The following is a 13,327-nucleotide window of genomic DNA, read 5'->3' on the forward strand; positions in this document are numbered from 1 at the left end:
ACCAGTTAGATGTCTCCTGGTCTGATGTATAGTGTTTATCTGTCAGCTCTTTTTAATTTCTATGGGAGTATTATGGCTATAAGCTTGTTAAACATCATGTGACCATAGTAAAATATAAATATTATTATTACAAGTGTTTCCTATTTATGGAAGTAGTTTTTTGTTAAATTATTGGGACCTGGCATAGTATTGTTAAAAGTATTGTCTTTTCTAGTAGTATGACATGTGCCAGGTGGTGGGTTCTATCAGTTATATATAGATCCTTTTGATCTTTGTGGGTCTAACATGATGTTGAGCAAGTTTAAAGGTCAAGGGAAGAATTTCAACCATAATTTCTAACTCAGTAGAGGATGAGAATTTCTAGTGACCGTCCTGTCTTAGTTTGTTTAGTCAACTGGTGGTGGCCTTGAGGGATTAATCAATTTTTGGTATTTTAAATGTATTGTTAGTAGGGATGTGTATTTTTGCTGTTTTTGCTGTCTTTTAAGCTTGTGTTTTGCTTTTGTGTAAGGTAATTTAAAGCAACAGCTGAAGATGCTGAAACAGTACAAGTCCAGTGTGGTCCAAGCTCAGCAGAGTCCAAGGGGAGATGATTAAAGCTTTCTGAAGTCAGATGATGTGACCCTTGAACTTCTGGAGTTTGGCGCCGCATAAGAAGATCACCCTACTTCAATACTTTATTTGATACAATCCCTTAGATATAGTGAAATGACTGGTCTGTAGTTCCAGAGTTTTAGTATTTCCTTATGAGGTTGCGGCCCAACTGGTGAATGACGTTCAAGTGTCCTGGTCCGGGGGATCCGGCCAGAAGTAGCTGTTTGGGTACAACAACATAAGGAGGCAATAAATGTGTTCAAAAGGAGGAAATGTGAATGCAAATAAAATAATAATGTAATAAGTTTATGTGAACACAATTATTGCCTTGTGCTGGCTGTCCTAGGTCGTTGACCTCTGACAAGAATAGACATTGTACAGCTCTGTGAATGACAGCTGTAGCTGAACTCTGCAAGACTTCCCCCATCACTAAAGACTATTTTTATATTTAGTTGCACATTCTAGCTTTATCATCAGCTTTATGTAAAGGACATATATGGTATCATGCGTTCTCTTATGTCATAAGTCACATGTCTATGCAGATTGTGAGGGGCAGTCCCAGGATTTCACTATATATAATAAAGTTTATTTGAATGCTCTGAGGGGGGGGGGGGGGAAGGTGGATGGAGCACTAAGCAACAACGTGTCACCTGTGTCTCTGTCCCTACTCCCTACCCCCACCATCTCCCATGGGGGGATGACTCTGTTATCTCTGTATGTCTGTCAGTCTGTCTGTCTCACTCTCTCACACCCATAGATAACTTGCTGTTAGCCGCTGCAGCGACACCTCACTATGGATAGGTGGATGTATACTTATCTGGGAATGGCAGGGCGAGCATATGGCAGTTTGAAAGAAGCCTGAGGATGAATTCACATTTGTCCGTGATAAGTCTGTGATCAATATATATCAATATGATGCACAGAGTTCAATCCCCAGCATAGTGATCAGTTCATGGCACAGCGCTTCTCACTTCTGTGATACAGCCTAAGCCTTGATGTTGAGCTTGTGCAACTATGCAAATGAGCTTTATTATGACCAAGTATGTTTGACAATTTTTCTAGTTTATTTAGTACCTTTTTCTTTATTAACCATTTTCCAAAAATTATCATTTGTTAATTAAATTTTAGATATTTTTTTTTTAGATTTAAGCAAACTGGGTGGATTATGTTCATAGGCTACAATCTGACTTGGAAACACTAAATGCCTTGGCATCCACTTGGGCATTTGATATTCAATGTGGATAATGCAGCTGGGGAATGAGAATCTGCATTCTACATATGTTCAAGGAGGAGTCTAACTGGGAGGTTCACTTGCTGACAAAAAACTGGGCACCCAAGACATCAACATAGCACTCGACACTCAAACTCAAAGAATCATTCTGCAGTCCCAGGCTACTCAACAAGTGCTGCTCTCACTGCTATTTTAAAGCAACACATTCTTAATTGCCTGGGACTGTAGGAAGAGGTAGAACATGTGGAAAAACAAGGATTATCTTTAGAGCTCCTCTAGGCCCAACGTTTCTTCCTGTACAGGGGGACAATAGCAACTAACATTAGTCAGACATAAGTCAAAAATTTGCCTTTCTTCTTTCAACTGATTTGTTGTCCTCAAGAGGCCAATATGATTGAAAGTTGTGGTAGAACAGGCACTTTGCAATAAATAAGTGTTTTGGTTGTATTTTGGGCACCTGGTTTCTAAAATGTTCGCGATTACAGACCAAACACTCTCCATTTTCAGAAAAGAGAGAGCTTCAAGAAGAGTCTAGATACTTCTTACAGAAAAATAATATTGATAGTTATTTAATTGTATAGTCTTCCACATCTCTTACACTCAGATCCGTTCCTTGTCTTCTATGGTTGAACTTGATATATATATCTCTCAAGACAGGTACATATGTCTTATTCTGTCTGTACTAACTATGTAACGATGTCGAAGGAAAAGAAACACTTAAAATTTTCTCATAGAAAACTTTATTAGAATATTATTTGAGAAATGTTACTTAATAAAATACCAGTTTACACATTTGACAAAAATCACAATGAACCACGTATATTGTGCTTCTCTTTCCATCTTCTTTACACTAATAATAAATGCATTAATACAGAAATGAGTATAGAAACAATATTTAGAAACATCAGTGTCTTCACTGGGCTTTACAATGGTATATATATCTTGATAACCTGGTAAAAATGAATGCCTAAAGTTGCTTAGCAGCAATCAGGGTATTTAATTGGCTCTCATCCATTGGTTTAAGAAACTGGGTATATAATTTTGGTTTTACATAGAGGTAATTTTTATATGCCACCAGATTATAAGAAACTGCACAATAGTACCTTAGATACTTATTGAATTATACTTCTGCTCATAACAGGTTAATACGTTCTCCCTTATGTTTACATTGGCTGTGGTTTTATGTGAAATTGGAATTTTATTTCTAGAAACAGAGTCAATGGGGCACATTTACTTAAAACAGTGTAAACTGCACTATGTTCAATATGCCTGTGTAGTGTGCAGGGTACGCCAGATTCATGATTTGTGGAGCCCGTTCTTCATGAAACTGGTGCCCACTGCAGTACTCCAACAGAGTGCACCAACTTTTTTTGGTGCAACACACTTCTGTTGAACTCTGCATGATGAATATGGCACGGTACGACTGTGCACCAGAACTCCCCTTTCAGTGACAAAATTTGTGTCATGCAAAGAAGGGTAAAGCAGCAACGACACAGAAGGGTTCAGTTTGCATATAAAAGAATTGACAGAAAAGTGTCACAAGGACTTTAGTAAATGTGCCCAATGTCATATCTAGGTTTTGGCACCACTGAACTGCGCTGTTAGACACCCCACGTGGACAGAAGTGGTACTGCTTTCATGGAATTACACACTATTGTTTCTAATCTAAACCACTCTAAATCATCAATAAAAAGAGGTGGCATAGAATTGAAAAACAGCAGTAAAAATTTTGGGCTAACCTGCTTTACCAGATAAAACCAATGGAGAGTTGGGTTTTTGAACTGAGCTTTCTAGGTTTTTCTAATCCTGTACCACCCTTTTAAAAACTTTAGTAACTAGTATATGTATAGTTTTTTATGTTTATATAATGGTATTTCAATCCTTCAACATCAGTTTTATATGTACAGTAACACAAAAAAAAGAAACGGCGCTACTAAAATATTCTGCTCCTCCTTTCCACCTTGGTCTCTGATGCACATTCACACTAAAAATTGCATAAGAAAATACTTCTGTTGCTCTAAGATATTCAATCTGGTCTGTTTTTACATATATTAAGTGATGGTCACTTTAGCTATAATGTACTGAAAATGTTATGTGTAGATGCCAATGGCCATTATCTTTATTTTACCATATGGAAATGGGATTAAAGATGATCTTATCTTGAACAATCCAGTGTCTCCTATTTTCTGGTTATTAGTTCTGTAACCATTGTATGCCAAAATGCTATTTTGTACCAAATACAACATTTCACTGTATGTTAGGTGTCTAAATTTTGCAGTTCTAGTTCCAGTGCCCTCATAGCTTTTGCAACATTTCTTTTGAATGGTTCTATGCTGCACAGATATCATGTGATTTTATAGGCATGTGATGTGACGCTATGCTTGTTAGACATCTTCAATGTCTTTAAGGGTGCACTCAATCCGCTGTTTCTTCATTTAAGCTGTCACACAATATTTAATCCACCCTCTATACACTTTTATACTCAAATTGCTGCCAGCTTTAATCTAGGCTTCTACTCCTATGAGATTGGGCATGTAAACTCCTCCACCCATTCAGTGGAATTATAACAATATTGCTAATCAACATTTCTGTATTTTTCTCTCCACTTACCCAATTATTGCGCATATAGCAATCTTTTTACATAATTATGTCATTAAGTCCTCTCCCCTGCTTATACATATTTGCATTTTTCTATACACCACAGACCATGACAATAAAGTGGCTACGTTATGTAGATGAGGGAATCCAGCTGTTTTGTTATCTGGTTCATGATACTCCCTGTAGTGTTCTTATGAAGAATTAATGATAGTCTTTTTTAACTTTTTCATCCTTGTCAACTTTATAAAAAAATATAGATATTGCAGTATGAGACTACTTGAACTTTTTCTGACATTAAAGGGGTTGGATGCTTTAGAAAATCTTGTTTCAAATGTCCCATTATGGAAAATGCTCAGGACCTGCACCTGTAAACTAAGATAGAGACCTATAAAAACCACCTCTTGGTTTGGGGATTTTGTCCTTTGCTCTGTGGTGGCAACATGTTGAAATACAATAAAATGCTACTTGCCATGTTTATCTTATCATTGATGGATCCTTCTAACAAAATACAATATTCCAAAGTAGACAACTTTTATAATCTTCTGATGCTCACCCTAAAGATCTGATCATATACTTTATGCATTATAGCTATCGCTAATGATTATTGTATAGATATTGTTTGAGGTTTTATGTCTATAACAGAATCATCCTTTGTACTATTGACTGTACTGTTCTCACTCTATAATTTAGGATTTGTTAAAGGCATAGAAGATCAGTCAAGAAACATTACTTGATATTTCCAGCCTTGGATTTGGATATATTCCTCACACACTAAATTTAAATGAGTCAGATATCAGCAAGGTGCTTTGCTCGTGGTGGGGGATCAACAATGCATTTCCACTCCCTAAATTTCTTTGGAAGTTAGACTTACTATGTTGAATTCCAAAATGTTATACTGAGCCATAATTTTCATAACTGAAGTCTACATACTGTGGGGCAGATTTAGTAATAGTGTCATAAAGTTAATTAAACTTACTGTAGAAAGTGAAAAGTTAGACTTCTACTAAGGCAGTTTTATCATAGTACAGCTACGACCAAATGTTTTGGTTGTTTTTAAGCCCTTGTTAAGTAGAGTATCTTTTATTTTTGATTATACTGATCTTTTATGGCAAATAATATAATGGACAATATAAATATTGTAATTATACATGTCTGTATTTCATATACAGAAAAAAATCTTGTTGGGACCACCACCCAAATCTTCCAGGGCTTCCAGTATGTATAATATATAAATAAAAAAATTGGACAATCTAGACTAGATAAGTGTCCTTAAGACAAACTTCACTGTACTATGATGCTCTTGTACATTACCATAATCAATTTCAGAGAACTAAAAGAAAACAATTTCCATTGCCAAGTTTGTGATGTACGAGAATATCACTGCTCTGAATCTGAGATATCTGCTAGAACATGACAATAAACCATAACTGCATCTGAGGAAGAAGTTCCAGCATATTTAAAATGACCATATCTCTTCTCAATGTACTGTATTTTTGATTTAACACTGCTCTGCAGACCAGTAAAGGGTAGGAACATTTTATTTAGCATCATGTCAATGAAAAAAATGGTATTTCATAAAAGTGCTTCCTGCAAAAAACAACTTTTGATAGGTAAAAAGAACACATAAAATCAATCACTTGAAAATGTTTAACCCTGTCAAAGTAAGGATAAAAAACTGAAAATGCTTTGGATTTCTGTATGTTTGAGGCTGCAGTATGGACTTCTTCGGGGTGCTTATCAATGTGCCTTCTAATGGGTAATATGTCTAAAGTGTGGCCTTTTAAGGAATTACTCATTAAAGGGAACCTTTATGCAGAAAGTAACCTAATAAACCACTACCAGTATGTCATCAAGCTGCCGAACACCTTTTAGATAATGTCTATTTTATGGCCCAGTGTGGTGGCATGGTCCAGAAAATCAACTTTTAGGTGATACGTAGTTTGGTTGTATAAAGTCAAGGAGGTGGAGTGTTTGGCACTGAAGTCAAGCTTTCCTCACTTCAGCATGCCCTCTTCACTGTAATTGATGGTCCTGCATCCAGCCACATCACTAACAAGATCTCCTTCATTCTGAGGGGAGGAGAACTTGACTTCAATGCTGAGCTCTATACCTCCATGACTTTATACAGGCAGTCCCTGGGCTACGTACAAGATCGGTTCTGTAGGTTTGTTCTTAAGTTGAATTTGTATGCAAGTCGGAACTGTATATTTTACAATTGTAGCCCCCAACCAAAAGTTTTTTGGTCTCTGTGACCATTGAATTTTAAAAATGTGGGATTGTAATAAGAACCAGGATCAACAATAAAGCTTCATTACAGACACCTATGATAACTGTTACAGCTGTTTATTCTAGCCTAATGCTAAAGTCCAGTAAATTACCAAAATCCAGGGGTCTGTTTGTAACTAGGTGTTGTCTGTAAGTCAGGTGTTCTTAAGTAGGGGACTGCCTGTACAACCATTTACATATCACTTCAAAGTTGTATTTCTGAAAGATGCCATCACACTGAACCATGAAACATGAAAGGCGTTTATCTGCTTTACAACATGCTAGTAGTAGTTAATTAGGTCAATTTCTGATGACAGTTTTCCTTTAAAGTAGTGTCCCCTCAAAAAATTTACTACCCAGCCAATCAGAAAGATCTACAATAAAATTGCTGCTTTGGTGAGCTTCAGCATATTCTCCCTTCTGGTCCTCAGTTGTGTTATGTGACCAGCAATCAACTCACGTGGGGTATGTGTGGACAGTTTCTCTTTTCATTCCCAAAATATCCTCAATATGAGTTTTATAGAAATAAACAGAGAAAATAACTTATTGTTCGCATATAAGACAAAGAGTCTCTTAGAAGACACTTCATAATTCCTCTGTGCTATGAAATGCTGTCTGCTGACAATGTGGTTAGATTATCAGGGCACAGGTTTATTTACACTTTTATTTATCTTCTGAACATCGTTCTAGAAAAAGAGAGATGAGACAGATCAGAGATGAGAGATTATAAGATCCATGAGATGCATATAACTCACAATGGCACACTTCAGCTTTGCCACATCTGAGCTATAACACACACAGAGTACTCCCCCCCCCCCCGAATAAAGACTTTATCTTATCTTCAGCTCGTAGAGTAAGTCTCTGCATGATGCTGCTTGCCGACAGGAAGTGTCTGTGTGTGAGCTTGTCTTGTAATGGAGTTGGGAGGGCAGAGATAACACTACAGTGTGCTTACAGGAGAGGCTATTCATGAGAAGAATCTGCCCTGCCCGACCCAAAATGATAGAGGATACAGTCAGATCCCGGGGCAACCAAAATTGTATTCACCAGAACTAATAGAGACAGGTTGGAATTATATCTGTAAAATGCTGTATTTTTGTTAATAACAGTGAATTGGGGAATGTGTTATTTTGTTATCCAGGGTATATTTAAGATTCTTGTCTTCGTGGGAATACCTCTTTAATTAATTTAATCAAAAATGGCTAAAATTCATTACACACAAATGCCATCTTCTATGATACAGATCACTAGATCCGTTTCTTCCTTTCACATAGCCATCCAGGTAAAAATTTTGTCTGCAACCACTAGATAGCTTTTGATAAAATTAATAAATAGAATAAAATAAGTTACAAAAAATGAATACATAAATCATTACATACCTACTACTGTGTCAACAGAAGGATTTTTGTATTGATGTGATGTTTTCTCTTGCACAGTACTGTAGTATTGTTTATTACTAGTATCTCCTGCCAACTAAGTGTCTTCTATGGGATGTGTGCCTGTAGCTGCCAATGCTTGAACTGCAGACCAGGTAGAAAACTTTTTATAGTTTCACGTACTGATGCTGGTCTGAAATAAAACTACACATTCAGATAGTTTTCTGCACCACAGTAAGCAAATAACATTCAGTTCTTGTGGACCTTTCATAAAGGTTTAATTTTGGTGGCATTTCAGTTTGTTGAAAATCGGTTGACTGCATATCATTTTACACAACATTAAAGGAAGAAAAGTCATTGTTTTACTATTGGGAGAAGTCCTATGATGTCATTGTGCAAGGTGTAAGCTACAACAAAAGGCAGTGAATAGTTTTATGCTAAATATAATTAAATGAGCAAAGCTATAATAAAGACAGTGCCAATCTCAATGCAGCACACACAAATAAATGGATAGACCACATATCAGTGAGAACAACAGTATAAGGTAAAGAAGCTGATCCACAAAACATTTGCTAGCAAAAGGGCCACGGATGACATGCAGCATGTTACGTCAACACTGAACATTGCCTTTTTGTCATTGCTGTCCGTATAGATTTTTCCTGAGAGCAGTGCAGGGACCCCTAATATGTAAAGGATCACCTTTGCATTAAGAGGACTGCATTTAAATGCACTCTTAAAATTCCAGTGAGTTGGGTGTAAAAAGATCAACTCTCATAAAAAGTTCAAAGTTAATTCAATATTGTACTGTAAATTGCCTGTGAGGGTCATCACAAGCATTAAGAAAGCTCAAGATGTCAAAGCATTTCTTATGTCATATTACACAGAATCATCAAAGACAACACAGTTGATGATTATGTTCTAACATATAAAGGACATACAAGATCTTTAGAATAGAATATAAATCAGAATTATTTCAATCCTTAGTCCTTCGTACCAGTGGAATCCTCGCGCCAGTAATAGCTCCATGTTGGTAATTCACCCAGGTTTCCTGTGATGAAGAACACTTCAATTTACATTCATTGCCCATATGACAACAAATATACTGAATAGAGTCTGCTTCAGTTCACCGTTAAATCTCTCCATTTTGCTTTCCATTTTTATCATGAAAACATAAAAATATAACATTTCAGGAGACTACAGACCAAGACGAAACCAAATCACATGTACATTTTCCTGCACTCTTCTTGAACGTCAAGTAAAGACCATTTGACCTATTGGTTTTATGACTTGCTGTTAAGTAGGTGATAGATCTTCTGCAGGATTCTCAAACAAGTCTGGAAGTTGGTGCAAAAATTCAGGCATTGTGCTTGGTTCCTATTCATGGAGTAGGTGGTGGTTTTGGTGAAGGGCAGGAACCCTGACTGTCAAAACTAGCAGCACGGCCTTGCCACTATGGAAAGAATAGAATATGTTAGAATCAGAAAATAGTTGATTTATAGAAATTTATACTGAAACATGTTTATAACAACAATCAAGGATACGGGGAGAGGGTTCAATGAAGATCAACAAAAATTATAAGGTCTTAGCATGAGGAAAGATTAAAAGATTTTGATTTATTTATTCTCCAAAAGAGATGACTAAGGGGGGACTTGATTAATTTATACAAATATTTAAATGGTCTGTACAAAATACGGTGGAAAGATGATCCAGGTTAAATTATAGCATAAGACAAGGGGGCACTGTCTCTGCCTGGAGAATACAAGGTTTACTTTCCAGAGGCGACAAGTCTTCTTTACTGTAAAAGAATAAGAACTCTTCAAAAAAGCATCCAAATGCTTTCATACACCAAAATAACATTGATGGTTATTTTGTAATAATAATAATAAAATTGTTCTCCAGTGCACTAGCGCTTGATTTTATCCCTTAACCTTTGGTTGCACTATAAACTAGAACAGCCTAGTGTGCCTCCGCTGGGCATCCCCTCCCATAGCCTCCGACTTTGTAGCCAGCCACTGCCCACTTCATGCCCTTCCACTCCAAGTCAAGTAACTAAAGAAATAATGGTAATTTCCGGCTGTACATCACTAATTGTTACTTTGCCAAGGCTTGTTACTTTTTTCAATGCTCCCCGCGGCTCCTCTTCCTTCTTCCCTTCACTCATAGCAGAGCAGGCAGAGATGCATCCATGCACGCCAGTGCACACCATAACATCAGCAGTGGCAAAACACTGCGACCACACATAACGCATAGACAGGTCTTTGCCCGCTCTGCTCCGAGTGAAAAGAAGGAAGAGGAGCCACAGGGAGCCTTGGAAAGTGACTATGTAAGTTTATTATTATGTAATAATAATAAATAAGGGGCTGCAAGGCATTGCATTATTTGGGGGGCTGCATTGGGCATTTCATTATTTGGAGGGGCTGCATTGGTCATTTCATTATTTGGGGGGCTGCATCAAGCATTTCATTATTTGTGGGGGCTGCTGCAGGGAAATTCATTACTAGGGGGGCTGCTGAGGGCATTTCTTTACTAGGGGAGCACTGCATGGGGCATTACATTACTTGGGGAGTTTGTCACCAATGCATTTCCCACCCTAGGCTTATACTCAAGTCATACTCGAATATATGTTGTATTCTGACTTCTGAGTACTATGGAAATATTTGCATCACAAATTTGTGATCTTTATCCTCCATATGAACCACTTCTTCAGTGGAGTACGGAACTAATCTTCAGAACCAAGAAAGTAGTAATAGCAGATACTATATGACACATTTGTTGGGATTCTTTGTATGAGAAATAACAAGTAGATGCCAATGTGGAGAGGAAAGGTGGATCCAAGATCTTTCTTTTCACCTTAAATAGGCTATTTGGCAATTCCCAATAGCTGCTTTTGCCTGACTTTTAATCAACAATTAAAATTATAGGTTGGACTTGGTGGACTTGTGCCTTTTATAACCTTATGAACTACATACTATAACTGTAGGTACAAAGTAATGTTATTTTAACCCAGTTTTCCATGCTTTATAAATGGTGTATTAACCTTACTGTATTGACTGCCTTTACTGCCAGAATAAAAGATATATGTTTTATTACCTTTACTTCAACTGAGCTCCCCTTGCACTTGATTCAATATAAAATTCCTGGCAGGGCCGGTTCCTGGTTTCAGTAGGCCCTTGGGCAACAGAGCCATAGTGGCCCCCTTTGCAGTGAAGTCATGTGACGGAATTAAAAATTCAGAAAGAATATACAGCCCCTCAAAGTTTTACTATGTACAGCTCCATCGTGGTTCTATTATATACAGCTCCCCAGCCTCTCTGGGACCTGGAACTCATCTGGGTATGCCTGGTGCTGGCACCGGCCCTGATTCTTGGTAGCCCTCTCTTTATTTTATTTATCCTGTAAAGTTTCTATATTTTATTTGATAAAAATGTATCAGTATGGTCCCTGTACCCCAAAGTATAACTCAACCAACAAAAAAATGAAGCTCCTAATTAGCTATGAAGAAAGAAAATCTAATAAATGTATAGTGTTTGGAAGATGATCGGAAAGAAAACAAGAATACGTTAGCCGTTGGTTAATGACATTGTTTAAAGTTGCAGGGTGAAGTTCCATCACAGTCAATATGTTTTATTCAATTGGTATTTAAAAATGCCAGTGACAAATAATGCCAGAGTTAAATACTTGTCAGCTTCATTGAAATACAAGGAAAAGTCAATATATAATTACAATAAGATATTTATCAAAAACCTCAGAAAAACATTCAAAAGTGCAAACCTGGCATAAAAATAAAGTAATTAATTCATTATGAAACTCAAAGAGATAGGAAATCAATATCACTGCTGACGGTACATGGTTATAGTGAGAGAAACACTAGCATCAACATTTTATCAATTTGTTTCATTTTCTTTTTTTTCCTGTTACAATACATTGCAATCAGTTGAGTTTAAAAAGTAGAATGGCAGAGCTGGAATCCCTGAAATAACAGTAGACGTGTATACACAATATAGGCAAAGTACTGGGCTTTGTATATTATTGGAGGAACATCTGCAAGAGACATACAATATCAGGTCCACACATCTAGTTGCAGTGTAACCATGAGGGCTATGTTTTATATGGCTGCCACATAAAAGCCTTAAAAGGAAACATACCATCAAAATCAAGAAAGACAAGTACAATGTAGAGAAAACGTACAAGTTATAATGTCCCATAGCCAAAAGTGGAGTAATGAATAGCTGGGGCGATGGATTGTATTAATACATCATGGGGCTATAGCTCTCATAGTCCATAGAAACAGTAAAATGAATTGTGTAGAGAAGAAAAAGAGCTGGCACTCACCATATAAAATGTCAGTCTTTATTCCAGAACAACATTAAAATATGCTGCAGGAGAGAGGAACCACGCAGGAGCCCACTAGAGGCGATTGCCCGTTTCTCGCTAACTGAGCGCTTAGTCCTGCCTGTAGCGTGAAACGGGCCGTCGCCTCTAGTGTGCTCCTGCGTGGTTCCTCTCTCCTGCAGCATGTTTTAACGTTGTTCTGGAATAAAGACTGACATTTTATATGGTGAGTGCCAGCTCTTTTTCTTCTCTACACAATTCATTGTACCATCAAAATCTAGCATGACAAACCAGGGGCACTTCCTTATGGATCCAGACACCAAGACTGTGGTAATCTTCTTATATTTGGTCTTCTTTCTTCTAAAATCAACTTTTTTATTCGGGTAGCCCATCAGACTCATTACCATAATAAAGTTCATTTTAGAATGAAAGAGAAGATGGATAACAATTATAAGAAGGTGACCACAGTCACGGTGCCTGGATTTATAAGTGTCCCTGGTTTATCATGATGGATTTTGATGGTAGATTTAGTTTCAGTTGTCTAAGGGTTTGTGCACTCAAAATCTGTTTTTAGATGTGTGCTAACTTTTGTTTCAATGTTCCTATTTATTTCTTTGGGCTGTGGCAGGGGCATTGGGTGAGCAGACTTTACACGAGCGATGACAAATGTTGCGCTTGTTTGCTGCTGAATATTGCACATGTTTGTGTGCAGGAAACCTGGGATGCTGCATGGTGTCCCACACGTGGTGTTATGGTTGTTTGACCATCTAACCACATCCAGAATCAGTCTATAATTAGTAGATTATGGTGCTGAAAAATCCTACAACTTTTAAAAACCTCTTTTATTTCTTAAATACCTCATAAAGTTTTGTAAATAAAACAGCCTACAGTTTTATACAGACTTGAAGGCTGTCATGGCTACTAATATTAC

General features: G+C 37.2%; 1 protein-coding gene across 3 annotated transcripts in view; it reads right to left on the reverse strand.

The window, feature by feature from the left end:
- Window positions 1-2,566: 2,566 nt before the first annotated feature.
- Window positions 2,567-13,327, reverse strand: part of SYT6 (synaptotagmin 6) — a 252,417-nt gene continuing 241,656 nt past the window's right edge. For all 3 annotated transcript variants that reach the window (XM_072137651.1, XM_072137652.1, XM_072137653.1), the window contains exon 7: window positions 2,567-9,514. In XM_072137651.1, coding sequence (XP_071993752.1) covers window positions 9,443-9,514 — 72 coding nt within the window. In that variant the 3' untranslated portion in view covers window positions 2,567-9,442. The remainder of the gene's footprint in view (window positions 9,515-13,327) is intronic.

Source organism: Engystomops pustulosus, chromosome 2 (genome assembly GCF_040894005.1).
Source record: "Engystomops pustulosus chromosome 2, aEngPut4.maternal, whole genome shotgun sequence".
NCBI classification, from domain to species: Eukaryota; Metazoa; Chordata; class Amphibia; order Anura; family Leptodactylidae; genus Engystomops; species Engystomops pustulosus.